The following is a 19,195-nucleotide window of genomic DNA, read 5'->3' on the forward strand; positions in this document are numbered from 1 at the left end:
GCTCTTTCTTTTCCTTTTCTTGCGTTTTAATTCGCTTTATCTCTTTCGTTCGTTCTTTCAAATCAAAGGACCCTTCAAAACAGCCCGGCCGACCCGTTCCTTTTCTATTCCTTGACCTCAATACCAGTGCCAGCAGTTCTCCATCCCTGCTTCTCGCTAGGCTCCTCTGGTTCGGGACTCAAAACAAGAGACAAAAAACAAATCTGTCCAAATATCGGGGCTAATTCGCTGTGTCCACATCCTTGTCGAGTTCCAGGTAGGACAAGGAGCTTGTTTGGTTCCTCTCGAAGCCGCTGCCTTTTTTTTCTACCGTATGGGAGTTGTGCTGGTTGTCCACTGGTCCTCCTATCCTTTCGAAAATTGCATCCCGAGCATTCCAGTGCCGAGTCCTGCACCGAAGGGACAACAACATAAATTCTGCCCCGGCTCAGGATCACTTTTGCTATGGTCGTATTTCTGTAACTCATTTACTGTGAAGCCAGCACTTTCCGTGGATCACCCGGAGCGTTCCGGACTAGACGGAGTTTCGAGCGGGTGTTTTTTACTTTGTTTTGTTCCTTCTTGGGAATCGCTCAGCTCGCGGGCCCTCTTCCTAAAATCCCATTTCTCGAGAAGCCGTCAGCCTTAAATCAACCATCGCCAGAACGACGAAAATGGGCCTGCCAGTAATTAAACACAAACACAGAAAACCCGAGCAAATGAGTTAGGCATTTAGGATCCTTTCCGTGGCGCGTGATGGATTTGAATTTTTTATCACTTTATGGAATGCAACATAAATCGATTCTGCTGTCATTCTCCCTCGGTGCTTTTTTCCCTTGTTTTTGTGTTATCGTCTCTTCTCTAAATTACTACAACTTTCTTTTCTATTGCCAAACGACGCGGCGGAAGGCGCGATTGCGGCTGGTGATTGGAAGCAAATATTTTGATAATGAAGACGATAATTAGCCGCGGACTCCGGCCGGTGAGTGGTTTGCGGGTTTATGATGGCCCCGTCGCCGGAAAGGGGGGAAAATAAAACAAAAAAAGGCAGTGATTAATCCCTCCAAAGTGGTCAGCAGACAATGGACACACATACACAAAAAGGGAAAAAAAGCAACAACAACAACAAAAAACACACAGTTCAAAACATTTCAAACAGCAAACCCACGAACACAGCGACAAGCAAAGCGTGTCCCTCGAGCGGATGGATGGAATGTCAATGACGGAAAATTTGCATATTTTATGTCATCCTCTAGCGTCCGCGGAGCGTCGTTTAAAGCTTTGGAGAAATGTCGGTCAAGCGAGTCGGTGGACAATAAAATGCTGTATTATCTGGTGGGGTGGTGGTGTGGGGGAAGGATTTTTGGATGGCATGGCGTTTAAGGGGTGAGTTTTTTTTCCCTGCATTTCTAATTTGGGTTTTTGTTTCATCCGTTGCCTTTTCCACTGAATCCTCGAGGGGAATTGACGAGGTGTTAAGTGTTTGCCGGACGGGAGTGGCTGCTGCTGGAGCAGTGACATCCGAAAGTATGTATAGTACTGCTGTAAAAATCGATGGAATTGGGGTTGGTTTTGCCCGTTTGACAATGACCTTTTCGAGGAAAATTTGCATTTTATTGCATGGAAGAAGAGGAATCCTTCTTTAAGTGATTTATTTTATACAACGTAGGTAATGCGTACGGTCGAAGAACAATTACAGGAAATAACAACAACCTATTCTCGTCCTTGACAATTGGAGTTTACAACCAGTTTACAACATGTATTTTTCAGGATGCGAAATATTATTTCTTTCATGCATATGGTGTGAACATAATAATTATTTGTTTCTATTCTTGTACTACTAATATATTTTATAATACACACAAAACATGACAGTCTTCATGTAAATAGTATTGTTTTGTATATCACCGACTCTATGTTTAATTTTTAACTACCTGTAGTGCATCTTGAAACTGTATCGTTTTATGAAAAGTCCCATATTCTCCCAACCACTAAACGTCTTCGTGATTGTATCGGACCGATTGACGAAAGAATCGTCACCCGTTGTTGAAGTTTCACGCTGCACAGTTCCTCAATTGGCTGTGACGATTGTGAAAAAGAAGGTCCTCGGGTGCTGCGGGGTAAGGACTTTCTTTTCCCCCGTACTTTTGTGCAGTCCGAATCAAAGAAAGCATCGGCATGAACTTCTGCGCGCACAATTGGAGCTCTTGTTGAAAGCAAAACTGCTTGAGAGATGGTGATAAACATCTTGAAACTTTTTCCATTTCCCATTTCTGCTGTGTCAAATCCCATCGATCTTTGTCGGGCAATGAGGGATCACTTCATTGAAATTTTTTATTTTGCTGCATTCATACATAAAGTTGTTTTTTGTCGTACTGTTTGCACTGTACTAACTACACAATTCTGTCGACGGTCAAATAATGTTGCATATTTTATTAGAATTGATTTTCATGGTTTGTACCCGTCCACTCCCCGGAAGCAGAAAAACATATTAGGTTCCCTGGTGAGCTAAAGATTGGATAATGTCCTTGCTTCCCCCATTGTCCTTCTTTCGAAGGACGATTCCATACCCAGATTTCCTTCCATACTACAGCGAGAGTGTCGTGTCGAATACTCCAGCAACGGCATATTTAATTCATTGATGTGATGAAATCAAAACAATTTCATTCCCATGGCGCAGTAGGTTGCCGTTCCGGGAGAGCTAGAATTTCATCCACCAAACCCCTTCCGGAACCGGTTGTGAAAGATGGAAATTGATTGTTGCGATATTGTGAAATCGCTTACGATAATGGCTCGGGAAAGTCCGTCGAAAGAAGGCAGCTCTCCCTTAGGAGAAGTCGAAAGGGCAGCTCGTCCGTCTTACTGCGTTTTTTTCCTCGCCACTGATTCGATTGAGCAGCCGACAGAGTATAGTAGAGGAAAAAATGGCATAAAAATAGAAAGAAAAAACATATTGTCGATCTACTACGCTGGTCTACAGCAAACACTCTTTGGCCTTTCTATTCCAGGAAGCTCTACTATTTTGGGTACCGCCCGGACTGCCTCGGAGGAGTTGCACTTTTGCGAACGGAAATAAATTGATCATTCGATTTTATTTCCCACTCTACTTAGCCGATATTAGGTTTGCTTGTCTTCATCTGGAGTTTTGCCGGGTGGCGTGAAAACAGCAGCACTCCGGCGTCCCCGTAGAGGTAATACTGAGATTAGTTTTTGTTCAACCTGAGGTTTTTCGAAGCCATGCTGAAACTGAAGCACAATGAAATCACGAATTGCAGAGCGAGATTGAAAATCTGGTTTAAAAGTAAGCAAAATCAGTAAAAGAGTAACATGGTTGACTTTAGGTTTACGAACGTTTCTTACACTGAATCTGAATTTAAATATACTTAATCTGAATTGCACAACACAAATCGTTACATAGAAATAAATTTTAGCTCAATCGTTTGTTTGAACTTATCACGGAAATAATAAAAATAACAATAACTTTAAGTTTTCCCGCAATTAGAGGTTTGTTAGCAATCTGTCCAAATCCAGAGTTTTGTTAACCTAGTGTTAAATCACCGATTTTTTGCTATTTTCTAAAAAAGAGTTTAGAAATATTTAAGTTTGAAAATGTTTGAAAATAGATTCTTTTAGGATCCAATGTATTATTAAAAACAAGGACTTTGCTGGGTAGAAATACCTTGTGTTACAGGTTTGCATATTTACATGCAAAAATGCTTTTCTTCAAGTAAAATATTTTAATTTTGTTGTTTAAATAATTACGTTACACGAACGACTTCATCCTGTTCTCGTTAAATTACGTTTTGCACGTTATTGTACTCTGCACGTAGTGACGCGTCGTTGCCATCTCACCGGTTCTGCAAATCCATACAAACCGTCCTGAGCCTGTTAAAACTCCGGTGTATCGTCCTACATCGTCCAGTCGAGGCTGCGACCCGGTGCATAATTTCTGCATGATGCACCGAACCGTGTAGCGAGAGGGAATCTTTTGCACACGATTGCACGGCACCAAAGCAGCAAAATGTTCAGACGTTATTGTGAGCTGCTGCCACAGTTCAACCGTGTCCTCGTCCACCATCGTCCGACTTTTCTGCCCGAGGTTTTCCCGAACCCTGGACGGCCTTTTTCCTCGGGACAACACGGCATCCCCGAGGCCGACGTACACTCTGGCAGGGCGCCCATTGCCGGTCGTCGTGTCATCAAAAATCGGCGAAAGAGTTCCGAGCGAGGCCGGAAGAAAAGGAAAGCCCCGCGGTGGTGGCACCGTCCCGGCGGCTCATCGAGTATGAAAATGCATTTTACAGAGCAACCCTGCATCGATTGGTAGCGCAAATAAACAAGCCCGGCGGCGCGGGACATTGCCATCGAAAACATGCGAGCGCATGACTCAATAAAAAGGACCCGGACACACTCAGTCGGGCGTAAAATTGATTTAGTTTATGATACCCATCGACCGGCGACTGGGTTGTTCCGTGGCAAAAGAGTTTGAGCGTTAGGTGGGAGTTTCAATATTGAAACTCGATTGTTGTGTTTGCTGAAATCGAGCGTGTTATCAGCTCGTCCGTCCGTCAGCAACCGGTTGCATCCGGGTGTATGCCTATTTCGCTGTGTCTAGGAGGTTGCATTTCATGTCATCACCAAAATAGACCGCTAATCTCACCGAAGCGGTTGGATTTCGGGTCGCTAATTGCAGCAGGATTGGGCATTTTGTTCGTCACATCGATCGAAGGATACGATGCGTTGATGCAAGTGATGATTGTCTCTATCCGCGACAGTTGCACGGTTTTAATGTATTTCATCACCGTTCATTATCGTATTCTAGTTGTTGATATTTAAAATTAAAGTCATCATCATACACAATTAACATGTGATTAGGGATTTTTTGGAAAAATGTTGTACAAAACAGAACACAGCTTAGAGGTTTTATTCGGTAACTGTTTGTTGTGAACTACATAAAAAACGAATAAAAATGGAACGTAAAAAAGAAATATAAATTCTTAAAATGATGCAATGGAATCTTACATATTAATAAAATACTCAAAGTCATCTATGTTTCTGACTTATTTATTCTGGAATAACTGGAGAAAAAAAATCACAATTTTGTTTATTGGGATCTATTCATTCTTTAGGCCCTTAATTCAGGTTTATACTTGTACGAATTGAATAATCTGAGATATATTTTATTTTTAGTTAAGTTTTATTTTCAACGTATTGGAAATTCTCAAAAATGTAAAATATTCTATTATGCAATAGAAAAAATCTAATATTAATGGTGATGATGGTGATGAGTCCCACCTCTTACCCCAACATAGGTTTGAGAATGGCGGAGATATCTTGAGATATTTGTAACAAATTTCTAAGCAAGTCACGAAGTGGTGGTCAAAGTGACCCTTCACGAAAAAGACCAGTCAGCTCTCTTTTCCTTGCATACATCGGTTAGCACAACGTTCATAGAACAGAAATCGTGGAACCACTCTTTGGAGTGTATGGCCATTATTAAATTAAACTTAAATTCAAATCAAAATCCAAATGAAATTAAAATTAAACGCAGGTAATCGTAGAAAAATTAATCGCACATTTTAGCGCAGCAAAATAGTTTTCTTTTACTATTGTGTACCTTCTTCTGTCGATAACGAATACATCATTCCCGAGAAAAAAGAAAAATCTACTTTATTGTGCAACTTATATTTCTACTGGTAACGCAACTTTATGAGGGTGATTAGTGCAAGAAGGGAGGCAAACAGCTGCTAAGGACGTGTTTTGTTTGACACGAAGTTAAACTTTCGATGGTACAAATTTGGCTCAGTATGCTCAAATTATTCAGTTTCATCAACGAATGGTAGATGTGCAACATGATAAAATATTTTAAACTGGCATATTTTGTAATATTAATGAAAAACTAGTATTTTTAAGTACCTACTACAAGGCATTACAAATTTGACGGATTTTTTTCTGACAGATTTAAATTTTATGTGAATTTTGTTGACAAACATATTTAAATAACACCGCCATGAACATAAAAAGCAATCTTATGCTAAAATTGTGCACAAAAACCGCTCACACTGCAACGGTTTCGAACAGTTCGTTGTGTACATTGCAAGTAAAACATGCTTATTTGTGTAGCACCGACAGAATGCCGAATCAATGTCGATGCTCTGATTTAGTTTTTTTTTCTGTCCCATCTGCAGCGCCATTCTCTTCCGCAAGTGCAAGCATTCAATGGATTGAACAATCGAATAAACAACCGTTCGGATGCAGTAAAAAACTTCCGCCGTCGACAATCGTTCATTTCCGCAAACGCGGCATGCTTTGTCTGATTCGATTCGAGCGCGGTGAATTTTCCTTCTGTACACTGCTTTTTTCCCACCCTCTTCCCTCTCCCCCGCCCCCGTCCCCTGCAACTTAGCTTAAACTTTCTCCACGGCAAATCAGCGGCCAATGCTGGCGGCAAGGTATTTAATCTCCACCGCCGCGGTGTTCATAAACGTTGATCATTGTCATCCGACGGGCGTTGGCTTTTTGTCGGTCTAGAATGGGGCCCCTTTTTTTGCTTCCCGGTTCCCCGATCGTGCCGTGGAAATGCCGACCGAGCGCCGGCTGCCGAGGACATTTGATAGCGTTTCGGCAGGAGTGTTACCGACGGTAAGATCCGAGGTGAGGTGACTGGTGCGGATGGAGAGAAATCCGGGAAGGATCTTTGCAGAAAGAAAAACGGAAACCAATCCGAAATCAATCCGCAGGCGATGTTGCAGCTGAGATCGCTTTCACCACCTTTCTGTAGCCTATCCTTGCCGCGCTATTGAGAAGATAATCTGTTTCTATGCAAAGCAAGCAAAATCTGGGACAGGAGTTAAACTGAAAAAAAAAATCATTGGAGATGTTAACTATGGCAATCGAAATGTTTTGTATTTATTTAAGTTTTAAAATACATGCTTAAAAGTAAAACCATCCTAGAAAAATATAAGAAGTCATCCTGGATGCATTAGAATAATGGATCATATCACTTTATAAATTATAAAATAAATTCCGGCTGTAACGTTTCATTCAGATAACAAGAGATTCGTTCTTGTGGAGTTTCACCACAAAAGGTACTTGAAAATTTCTCAGGATATCTCCTAAATGGACCAGCTTAAGACAAAACAAAAGAATATAGTACTGGTCCTTGCAATGGGAAGATCCTTTCAGTTGCGTTCCGTCCATCACGAACCACTCGATACAGTTGCAAGTCGAGGACCGTTTACCGTTTACCGATTCCCACCACGAAAACGTTTCCTGAAAACGATGCAACGATGAAGAAAATATCGATTTACCACTTTTGCCAAATGAATTACACGGGCTGACAATGACGATTGTTGGATACTTGAGTTCAAAGTTGTCATTTTGGACTATCGTTCCGGGGAAGCGGGAATCCTTTTCCTTCATTTTTTGTCCACTTCCACTTTGATTTCCTTGCGACAAGCAACCCACTTTTTCCATGGTCGATTGAACGCCGGTAGCTTCCCGGACGGTTTGACGAAAACATGCTGCTTGCCTGCTTTCCCCTTCCTTCGAGATGCTCCGGAATGCGCTTGTCTCGTTTGTTCCTCGGGCCGCAAAAGATTCGGTATCGTCGGAGATCTTCAAAAGTGCAATTCTATCTTCACGGTGCCATCTCCACCGTTCCGCGCTTCCCTCCGCCCGGAACCGAAAGTACTTGATTTCATTATTTTTCTCCAGGCCGTATTATTTTTTGCTGCCTTATTTGTTCCTTTTTCCTGGCCATGGTTGACATGGCAGCTCAACCGGTAGTCATTTCGCCTCGAAGGAGGACCGCTCTACGGGGATGAGTACGGTCGAAAAATCGGCGTAGGCCAGGAGGGAGGACCGTGATATCGATACCCAACATTAAAGCGCTTAGCATTCCGGGACTTGTTGGTAGCTTTCGGAGGCAAACTACAACAGCACTCCTCCGTTGGTCGGTTTATTTCCTGCGCTCCGCCCGTCGGTTGAATATCGTTCTTCCCGGGGGTTCAAGCTGACGAGTGGATGGGATCGTTTGCAAAAAAACACAAAACTTAAGGACACAAAAACCCCTCCCGGTGCCGCGATCGTATCTCGTAGCAGCATTTCGGTAAAAGTATTTTATTGTCACAGTTTTATCGCTTTTTGTTTCAACCAGTTACTCCCTTTTGCCGGCTGCCGGAAAAACCATATGGGCAGAAGGCGACGATCATGCTTCATTTCAGAACCATCCATCCGTCCATCCGTCGATATCGGAGCGAACCATCGAAAGACTTGCCGGAATGAGGTTTTTTGAAAACGAGTAAGAAAAATCGAACACACGCCCAGTAAATGGAAAGAAAAACGGATACCAAAACGCCCCGGAAGCGAAATGGCCCCAAGTAGTTAGTAAAATGTCCCGAGGAGAACGTCGGCATCAAATTTCGGCGAAGTTTTGCGAGTCCAATTAATTGAAACCTTCCATAAACCGCACACAAAAAGTCTACCTTCGTTAATGAAGTTGTTCTTGTGGATTAATTGCGTGGAGATTTTATTGCATTTGCAAAATCAAATGAACCAACGGATGTCTTCCATACTCGGTGCATCAGCAATGCATGCCAATGCGACGTTCTGGTGGTGAGAAAATGCCTGATCTTCAATTAATGTTTGCAACTTTAACGATAAACTTATCCAAATTTGAGTGAATTTTATTTTTCAACACACGGATGCCATTAAATATCGTCTCGGTCGAATGAAACTTTATTAGCCGAGAAGAAACCATTGCACTTGCTTGTTCTGTGAAGAATACGATCAAACGAACGGTGGAATGATCAACAAACATTAAAATGAAAAAAGTTCAACCTGAAAACGCGTAAGTTTCCAGCATGTCTGATACTATAAAAGTCTGTAATAGTAACGATATCTAGAAGTATAAAGATGAGGAAGAAAAAGTATCTAGAAAATATGCTGGAAGAAGTATCTAGATCTAGTATCTAGATAAAACATTTCTACACGTAAAGATAATAGAAAAGTAGTACTATTAAAAGTACACTGATATGTTAATGAACTAAAACTTACCTATTTTTTTCATCTAATCAATCAGAAACCCTCTTCAAACCATTTTCAAATCTCGCAGTGAAATTAGATTTTATGTCAAAAGATTGAAAAAACTAAGCCGGTAAAATATTTAATTTCATAAATTTGCTACATTAAATTACGGTTTTTGATGATTTGAAAGCCATTTTTACTGTAGCCTCTTTCATTCCTTCCATCTCTTCCTAAAATTCATTCAGTTTTGCTTTATCTTTAAAAACAGGATACTACCTTATCCCGTACCTGGCTGATTAACATTTTGCCCATTTAGCACCTAAGCCTTTTAATCTTCTAAGCTCAACCATTTTTAAGCTTCTTTACGAATTTTCCGATAAGCAAAACAGAACATTTCCCTTTCGAGGGCTGCGAGGGAAGGAGTCCCGAAAGCCAATCGATTTCCTTAATCGCCACTTGCCGTAATCTTCGAACATCGATAATCCACCCACACGGTGTTTCCGCCTAAGCAAACAGCCACCAAGACTCCCGGCGAAGGGTCGAAGCGATAGAGGAAAAAAACCGAGTAAAACAGGAAAACATATCCCCTGATTGACTGTGCGGTGGCCCGCCGAGGACTTTAGGAGGTTACCCGGTCAATCGGAGTCCCGACCACGGCTAGGCTTTGGCTCTGGTAAACTATTTCACTTTATGTTATTCCAATTCTGACCTTTACGCTCCACCCGCACCCCTTTTCCTTCCGCGTAGCGAGTTCGTTCCGTTCCCGGACCGGTTTGTGTTTAGATAAAAATAATCATTATTCGAAGGCAAACATTTACCTTTCGCTTCGAGTTGGGCTCACCGAAAGCAAACCACTTGTGTGTTTGTCGGCTGTTGTTCTTGCGTCCCGACCATCAGGAGTCCATCAGGAGTCCGTACTGAGTCCGGGACCAACCACCGGGCCCTGATCCATCCAGCGGCTCCGACTCGTTGGGTGATTTTTACGACCCTTCCAACATCACCACTTCGGATGACTTCGGGGCGAAAACACAAGAAAAGCAATGTGATGGGTGTATCCTAGAACCAGTCCTAGTTCTAGCGCTCCGCAAGCGATGGGTGTTACAGTTTGCCCCGAACAAATTACCATCACCAGCGGAGCTGAGTGTTGGAGGTACGAGTTTAGACGTGCGCATCGTTCCGGACATCAAAGACACTTGCAGAACACAACGCGAGCTCGGGGAAACTGACGGACGAAAACCGTTGATAGCCTCGGGTACAACAGGTACCTAACCTGTCCGGGATCAGGTTTCACCCTCGCCTAGTCATTCCACCTGTCTCCGTTCTTCTCCTAAGCCCTACCGTCCATCGTTCCGCGTTTGGTTGCTTTTACTTTCGAAAGCGGATCGAGCCGGACGCTCCTCAAAAATCAAACGGGGATCCTTTTTCGCTGCCCTGTGTTGGTAGGTTCTTGGTGCCGGAAAACACACTCTACGCCCTATCGGACACGATGGTTTCTCTGCTTTGCCGTCAGTTTTGTGATAAAATGTGATGTGCCACCCTTTGGTTCATTTTCCACTTCTTTACGTGTAGTAATGTTTTCCTACCATCTTCCACTGCTCTTTCCCCACTCCGTTGAAGGAAACGGGTTTTCGATCAATCTTCCAAATGGATAGATTATTATTATAATTCACAGCATTAAGGATCGGTGGAGAAGTTTAGTCTACTTTCCGGCCGTTGGCTACGGCCGTTTGACAGTCGTATAAGTGGGCGAACAGCTCTAAATCGGGTCATAATCTGGACGGATTTTGAAGAAGATTCTGATGCGGATAAGAACCCAACCGACTAGCGGCGGAGTGATGGTTGGATGGAATTCATCACATTTCTTGATTGGTCATGGCACGGGGAATCGGTGGAAAGTTTGTCAAATTATGTTCAACAGTCGGGCAATCCATGGTTGGTTCTTAATATCAATAGGCATTCCTTTTCCCAAATTGATCTGACAGCAATCAGTTCGAAGGATTATGAGGTATTTTTGTTTGTGTGAGGTTTTCGTACAACTGCCATAATGGTTCAAAAGATAATGTAGCATACCATTTATTTTGAGAATTTCTTTACTCCTTTTAGTTCCCTTATTTTTAACCGATGTTTAAAGTTCTCAACTAAAACGTAAAAAGCACTCGATTGTGCTCTGCTTAAGATCGATCGATCAAACTTTCTCAGCCACACCCAACGAATGACAAATGTCATGAACTTGAAAACACGGCTAAATTTACTGCAATTATAAATTCTGCATAACTTTTCCCTCCACAGCGACTCGCAGGACGTAACACGGACGCCCAAAGGTTGCAAGCCCCCAAAACCCCAACGATGAACTGTACCGGCTCACCACACATTGTCCAAAGTTTCGTGTTTACTGCTCCCCCCAGGATTGTGGGCCCGGTTTTATCGCTAAAGTGGTAAGTTCCTACGGTCTATCTTTCTACGGGGTTGGAAACTTTGAGTCCAAATTCCAAAGCGCTACCGACGCGGTACTGAGGTTCTTGGGTCTTGAGTCTGTTGTGTCTTTGGGGAAACCGCTGCAACCTCACGAGGCTCGCTGGTTGTTGAAAGCGGGAAGAGTTTTTCCTTGCGGCACGGGAAAAACTTGTGCAAGACAAACGGTCTTCCGGTTGGTGCTCGAGTGGGGCAGAATTTATGCATTCCCATTCGTGAATACCCCGAACCGGTGTAACCCAACTCCATTGGTTTTGAAATGCGTCCTGCCCATAAGCTTCACTATAAGACAATTGAAGTTCGAACTATTTTTACTGGAAAAAAGTGAACCTATGGTGTATGGTTTTGCAAAATAAAGACCCGGGTTTTCCGATTTTTTCACTAAACGTTTGTTTTCGTACATCCTTCAACCCTCGGAAAACGATAAAAATTATTTACAAACAGAGCATAAAATCATAGACCCGAAGGATCTCTACTTTAATAATGAATGACCATCGGAACTCCAATTGTGTGCGATGAAAGAAAATCGCTCCTCCGGAAGACCTATGTCCCGCTTCGAAAGCAATTGTCCGCTTGCAAACCTTATCGCAATGTCTGGTCCAGTTGTCGGTTATTGGCAAACTTTTCACACAAACCCCGATCTTACGACGTGCGAACAAGCTTCCAAACGGCAAGGTTCCCCATAGGGTGTTCGCGCCTAAGCTTTTGTGGTGGTCATATCGAACCCAAACTGGCGGGGGTTTCCAAAACTGACACACTCCGCAACAAACTTTGGCCCGTTCGGCACTCCATAAACTATTCGCTGTTCGATAATAAACCGCAGCCAAACAATGGCATCCGCTCGGGGAACGGTAAGGTGTGTTTGCAAAGAAAAGGAAACTTTCTCGGGAAACCAAAGGAAGGAACATGACGAAGAAAAGCGCGTTCATTTGTCAAAAAGTCGGCCACAAAAGGTTGGCCTTTTTATTTTGGTTTTGGAATAGGAGCGGCCACGTCGAGTTTGGCGTGTCGGAAGATCGTCGTCCCAAGGGTACGCACCTGGGCGGTCTTTGAGACCGTTTGACAGCTTGCATTTGAAGAGCTCGAGCCCAAAAGGCATCTTCCATTGCCCCCTCCTCGTCCGGGGCGTCCTCTGGCCAGCCTCAGCGTTGTCCCTTATTGACGCGCTGGCTTCTCCTTTTTTTGATTAATGCGATTTCTATAGCAGGACCGTGCCCGATCAGGGTGCGGGTAAAATCGTGTCCCCAAATGTTTTGACTTTGACGGCCGAGTGTGGATAATGGCGTAATATCTGTTCACTCTTCATCCGGTATCATCCCCGGAGTCCCTACGACAAACGCAGTGCCGTGGCAATGAAAGGGATGCACCACAATTGACATTCGAAACAGAGCCGAAGGTATCGGGAAGGTACCGAGCGTCCCGTGGCTTGCCTCGTGGTTTGCCTGGCGATTGTTTCGAGAGAGTTTTAAAGGCGAACGGGCCGGACGTAAAACTGTCCCTTAGCGACCCGATCGATCGACAGCCCTTTTGCTTTTGCCTTCTGCGGGGTTTTTGCGCTCCGTCGCATGAGGGTTACGGCGTGATAAATGGGACAGGGCTGAATTATTTGTTTATGGTTATGTTCTGGGCCTTTATGTCACTGATGAATACCGCTTGGCTTGCGGTATCTGTGGTTTCACCTTCCCCTCCCCCGGTGTCCTTGCCTCGCTACCTTCCCGGTAATCCTTGGATTTATAAATCAAAAGCATCTGCTCGACGCATCCCGGCGGTTCACAAACGATCGAAGGAAATTAAAATGGGCATCCGAAGGGAATCCTTCCCGCGTCGATGAGGGCTTTTGTGTTGTGGTGATAAAAATTAATCTCGTCGCGCAAATAAGGGAGCAAGCAAACATATGCCAGGAAAATTAGGAAAAAAGGCTGATTAGGATGATTTGAGTTACTGGAAGGTAACGAAGAATCACAATTGGTAGCAGGTTAGGTGACCAGTTTTTTCTAAAAAGAATTACGTTTCTCTCAGGACATGTCTACATAAAACAAACATGTTAACGCAAGATCATTCTTTGTAAACTGATCACTAGCGCAACGAACGTTTTGAGATTTGAACAACTTTTCTCTATTTCATTTATGTACCTCAAATTCAGCAGGTTCTTTTTCGTTTATTTGATAATAAAACAATTACATAAATTTATTATCCTCATATACACTAAATATATATACTACAAAATGAAAATACATTCTAGTTCTTCTCAATTTTCTTTTTTTCTGTTTTTTAAAGAAAAAAATCGCGACAAAGTAATTAAAATTGTAATTTGGTACCGGTCAAAATAAATCCATATCAAATTAATGAACTTCAGCATTATGTTTTACAATTTACCTTTAACTGTGAAAGTGGTTTGATGCCTAGACTTTGCAATAAATATCGTTGGCTTATGACTTACATATTTGGGTTATAAATAAGTTTAAGATGGTTCAATAGAATTATTTAATGCATATTAAGCGTTCAAAAACAATCTTCAACTTTAAATGTACAATATTATTGAGCCTTCAATAGTAAGAATATCATAGTTTCACAGATAGATTTATCTAAACATTATGACCAGTTGGTAGAATGATTGTAAAAAATACGCTTAAAATCCTAAGCAAGCGAACACCACATACAAACATACTGTGCTATTCAAATGAAACTTTTACATTCAACGGAAAACCATCAACGGAAACATCAATCTTAGTTGAATGAATTTCGAACAAATGAACTAAAACATAATTTATTTGAAAATTTTTTTAAATCTAAATGTATTATCAGATAACCTTGGAAAAATCTGCTTTAAAAACGTGCATTGATTAGAGTTGCCAATAAAATTTTGTTAGCAGTAGAACATATCTCGTATCTTTATAGATTTTACAAAATGAAATATGACTATTCACTCTTAAAGTGGGTGCATCCGACACAAAAAAGATAGCTCTGTTCTTCTGGCCAGAGAAAACTATAGTGCACCTCCAACAGGAAGTGAAAATCATTGCCAACGCCTAACAGCAAGGCGAATTTCCTCTGGCAGGAAATCTGCGTCGACTTGAGTCCGTCCGCGAAGTAGTTAGCTTGACTTAGCCGGCATCTTTTCCCAGATCCCTGTGCTGTCAGTTAGTTGTTTTAGCTGTCGGCCAGTTCAAACAACCGTCCCAGCGAGCCGTACCGAGCTGTCAAGCGAGCAAACCAAGTAGTAACTGGCAGAGGATTCTCCCAGATCGGGAGCGAATCGTCCGCACGGTGACAGCGTTTGCGAAAAACCCGTTCCCATGCAGCAGGACGCATGACGGGACGCGTGCAGAAGGAACAGAATTCACTCGGTGGACTCACGCCAACAGTCCAGAGGCAAAAATACAGGATGTAGAGCTCTAAAAAAGAGTAATGAAATGCCACCGATATAATAAAAACGGGCAGCGAGCGTGTGTTGCAGTGCAAAAGGACGCGGTGCAGAAGCTGGAAAAGATGAATAATGTTTTGGTGTTTTAACGATTTTCAACATGTGTTTTTATGGTGTGGCGTATTTTGGAGCCTTCGGGGACTTGGTGGAGAACGCACAGGGGAGCAACGTGTATTAAATATCCGCGGTCTTGTTCGGCGGCTGGGCAAAGGAACACACCCTGAGATACTGGGATGGCGTTGTTGTCTTCCTCGCGAAAATATCCACCACCCTCCACAGGACGGTCCACGAATGCTGTGTTGAAAAAGGAAAAAAAAACATAGCTCCCAAAATAAAATCGGATGGCGGTTTCAAAGATTTTTTTTGGTTTGTTCGTTACTTGTTTCATTACGAGAAGGCTCGCTGTAGCTGTCGGCGTCTGAACGTGTACAAATTGAGCATTAATCATGTTCGTAAGGAATTAATTCATAATTATTCCATGTTTGCTCAGGCCACTGGAACACTCGACGACACGCCATCGCCAGCAGACGACGACGACGACGACGATCCATGCGCTGACACGTTGACTGGTTTGTGGCGAAGGCGAGGAGCTCGGAAAACCTCGACGTGCCCCGAAAGGTGGATGCACTCCACATCAAAGGTGAGCAAAAGAAAATGCACCGACGTACGTCCCTGAGGCATTTCAGCACTCATCCCGGTCGGTTCGGATGATAGATCATTAGTAATCTTTCCCATTCGGTGGTGATGCGCTCGGGACAGCTGCAGCTGTGCGTGTGTGTGTGTGCGCACACTAGCGGTGCGATAAACCGACGATCGTTAAACCATTACCGGCGAGCCAAGTTTGGAATGGACGGAACCATTAATCTGCATTCCCCGGGGCTTCGGCTTGGGAAGTCGCAGTAATTAGTGGAGCGTCGAAACATCCCGTGTGGCGGTTTTCGGGAAAATCGGGTGTGGGTTTTTAAGGCAAATGTCAAGCAAACAGGGCGTCATCGAGGCGACTATCTTTCGGTTCGAAAACCCGCCATCCATCCCTCCGCAAACACGGGACACAAAAGGGATCGTAAATTACGGTCAGGTTGAGGGTGAGAAGGCGAGAAAATGAAATCACCCGCCGAGCCCGAGTGCACTCCCGGATGCTGGTCCTGCACCTGGACAGCTCTGCCGATTCCAGTAACGCCCGGAGTACCGTAAAACCCAGCAGTCGGACGCTGCGGAGTTTCGGAGTTCTCGCCAACGACGCGCACCGCTGGACACTCGGTTGGACACAGTGTTTTGATCGCTCATAAATTTCACACCTTTTGTCACAGAGTGCAACAAACCGAACGACCTCCGGGCTACCTTCATGCGTATCCTTTTTTTTCGCGCAGCAACGTAACCAACTCTCTTTCCTCCGATGGCGTGGCCAATGCATTCCGGGAGTGCATTTGACAAAACCTTCCCCGCAGGGGCCGAACAGCAAACGCTGGCAGTACTGGCGATGGAACGGGACCCGAAAAGGGGACGAAAAAAAGCAATTCATTAAAAATTACTTTCGCAACTGCCACCCGTGGTGCGGGAACTCTTCGGAGCCGGTATGAGTGTTTTGCTTGCCCGAAGTCAACCCAAAATACTCCTCTAATTCACTGTCGGCTGGTGGTAAATCAAATCGGGGCAGGAAAGAAAAACATCATCAGCCAAATGCGGGGAAGGGGCGTCGAACTTCGCTGAGGGTTGCGAGAGGGAAAAGAAAAGTGCAACCCGTGTTCCGAGCGGGTATCAGGAATGCGAAAATCAAACGAAATGAAATGAACCAGCTAAAATAAAAGTAAAACGATACAGTCATCGTCAGCTTTGCACATTGGGTTGTGAGTATACAAACCAACGGGGATTTTTGTAATTTTCACATTTTGAATAAGCTCCATTCGATGATACTTTTATAAAACATAAAACACAGAAATATTACTATAATGTTTTAAATAATAATGGCTTTACAAATTGGTAGTACAATTCTTTAATAAAAATTTTGTTAAGAAAAACTGTAAAATAAACATTAACATAATATGCATCCGATAAGATTTGGTTTTATTTTTATTGTCTATAGTTGTTCTACATAATATCAGAATATGTGTTTAACGGCTTACGCAATATAATTCCCCGATCAGAATGAACATTGAATAGCGATTTGGATACGATTCGTTAAGATATAATCGCTACTCTTTGTGCTTTTTTATCTTGTTTATATTTTATTAGATGGGATATAATTGTGAATACGTACGAATTCGGAATGCTTGACATTACGGTTAACCCAATAAAAAAAAAATTCACTACTTCCTAGAGTTTTTAAAAGGTCTAAACTTCTCGGATCATCATTTTGGAATATGCTAATCCATGATCTTTGGAATTGAAATGGTACCACAAATTCGCTTTAGAATCCTCTATGTTCTTATATAGACCATTTAGGTTTGAATGATGACAGTTTTTGTTCCACCATGCTCCTTTGTACTTACTCGCACAATTGTCACTACTCTCGTCGTTATCTCTATCGACTGTAGAAAATTTCATACCTTTATGATACACCAGCGAATCTCCCGCTGTACCAGTATAAGTTCCCAAATTGTTTAAAACGTATTGCTCGTATTCGGTACCAACCGTGAAGTTTGTATAACGGGCAAATTTGTAAGTTCCATTGAAATCCTTCAGTTCTATCAGTAACTCGTGCTGTCGTCGCGATGTCACCTGGTGAATCCGTTCTAATCCAAGCCAGTGCTCTCGATCTACGCTTCCGAATCCTTTTTGGTACTCCGTCCAGTTTCGATAGAAGTCGAGGGATCCGTCGTAGCGATACTGAATAACCAACCATCCGCCGCCGAAGCTATTCTGCTCACAAAACGCACCAAAAGGAGATTCGTTGTCACTCAGCTGGATCAGATAAACGCCAGATGAGTTTGCTGGTGCCTCCTTGCACGATTTAAACGGTCCGTTGATTCGCGAGATTGATGAGCTTTTCTGTACGTACCACAGCGGACTCTGCTTAAAACGCGTTGTATTTGCACTGAATTGTGCGATCTCCTTCCGCATTTGTTCGTGACTAGCACACGCTGTTTGCTGAGCGAGGATCTGCTGGGTGTGTGCCTTCAGCACCGTTAAGTTGTGTCCAGCATCCCGATCGTGCCGATGCATCTCCCACTGAATGCCGTCGATCGAGTTCTCGAGTTTCGTCAGCTTTTCCTTTACCTCTTCGTCACGCTCCTTCAACCCGAGCTCGATCTCGTACAACTTGTACTGAAGAAAGTCCAGCTTGGCCATCATCACCTCGAATCCATATCCAGCGACCGAATTATCGGAGGAATTCGTCATCGAAGTATTTGCAGAGCTTGTACCGAACTTCCTGAACAACACTATTCCACAAAGTAGAATGAAGAAGCGCAAGTTGATGAACATGGTTGGCAGCGAAACTATCCTGTGGTAGAATGCTCAAGACTTCACTGAAACTATAGTCGGCTTTATGATTTCGAGATGCTTTTATATGAAGGAATGCAGGGGTGGACAACTCGAAAGAGAAGAAAGGTTATAGAATGAGGAAAATTGCAATCAGTCAATAGAACTAAGTATTTGAGCTTCTCGATTCATTTTTACTTTATTGTTGTACAGCATTAGTTTCTATTTATAAATTGGTCAGGACGAGCTTTTTCTGGACAGAATTGATTGATGAGATTTAGCGAAAGGGTTCTTTACCCCTGACTTTTATTTTCGTCATCTTCATCATAATGGGCTGAGAAGGAACGATAGTGATAGCGACTTCCGCGCAGCTGCATTGTACTTTTGATAACACCAAAGTGTTCATACGCGGTAGAATGTGCTAGAGTGGTGCTTGTTTTCGTTGTTAATTATCGGCCAGGGATTTCCAACTAGACTCTGTTGTTCAACGTCTGACGTCTCCACGGTTGGTCAACGGTCCAACCGTCAAAAACCCCTATCATATTAATTTGCGTACTGCTGTTTCTCAATGGCACGCTTTTTAGCCAGCTACGTTAACATTCTTAATGCAATTTTGTTTTATTTTTATTTAAGTAATCACAGTAATTACTTTACGTTCAAACACATCGTAACAATATTTTTTCTTCTCGATCCCATAGTTTGTTCTGTTATCGTTTTACAACACTTCTCCTTCTTATTTTCCAATGGGTCAGTATTCATATTTTATTGCCTATTCGCCTGAACCCATTAAAATCAGAATCAAAGGTTCCAATCATATCTAAATCTAGATGTTATGAATGATGTACATTTCCCATGATTTGTCCAACAAACATT

General features: G+C 42.9%; 1 protein-coding gene across 1 annotated transcript; it reads right to left on the reverse strand.

Annotated features, from left to right (window-relative positions):
• Positions 1 to 17,233: 17,233 nt before the first annotated feature.
• Positions 17,234 to 18,241, reverse strand: LOC131285702 (fibrinogen-like protein A). The gene has a single exon (XM_058314558.1). It carries the CDS (start codon positions 18,239 to 18,241, stop codon positions 17,234 to 17,236), a length of 1,008 nt encoding a protein of 335 aa, XP_058170541.1.
• Between the last annotated feature and the right edge of the window lie 954 nt (positions 18,242 to 19,195).

The sequence above is a fragment of the Anopheles ziemanni genome, chromosome 3 (genome assembly GCF_943734765.1).
Source record: "Anopheles ziemanni chromosome 3, idAnoZiCoDA_A2_x.2, whole genome shotgun sequence".
NCBI lineage: Eukaryota > Metazoa > Arthropoda > Insecta > Diptera > Culicidae > Anopheles > Anopheles ziemanni.

What these genes read in the sequence shown, in the direction of transcription:
- LOC131285702 (XM_058314558.1), bottom strand. Translation starts at nt 18,241, where the DNA reads ATGACGAATTCCTCCGATAATTCGGTCGCTGGATATGGATTCGAGGTG.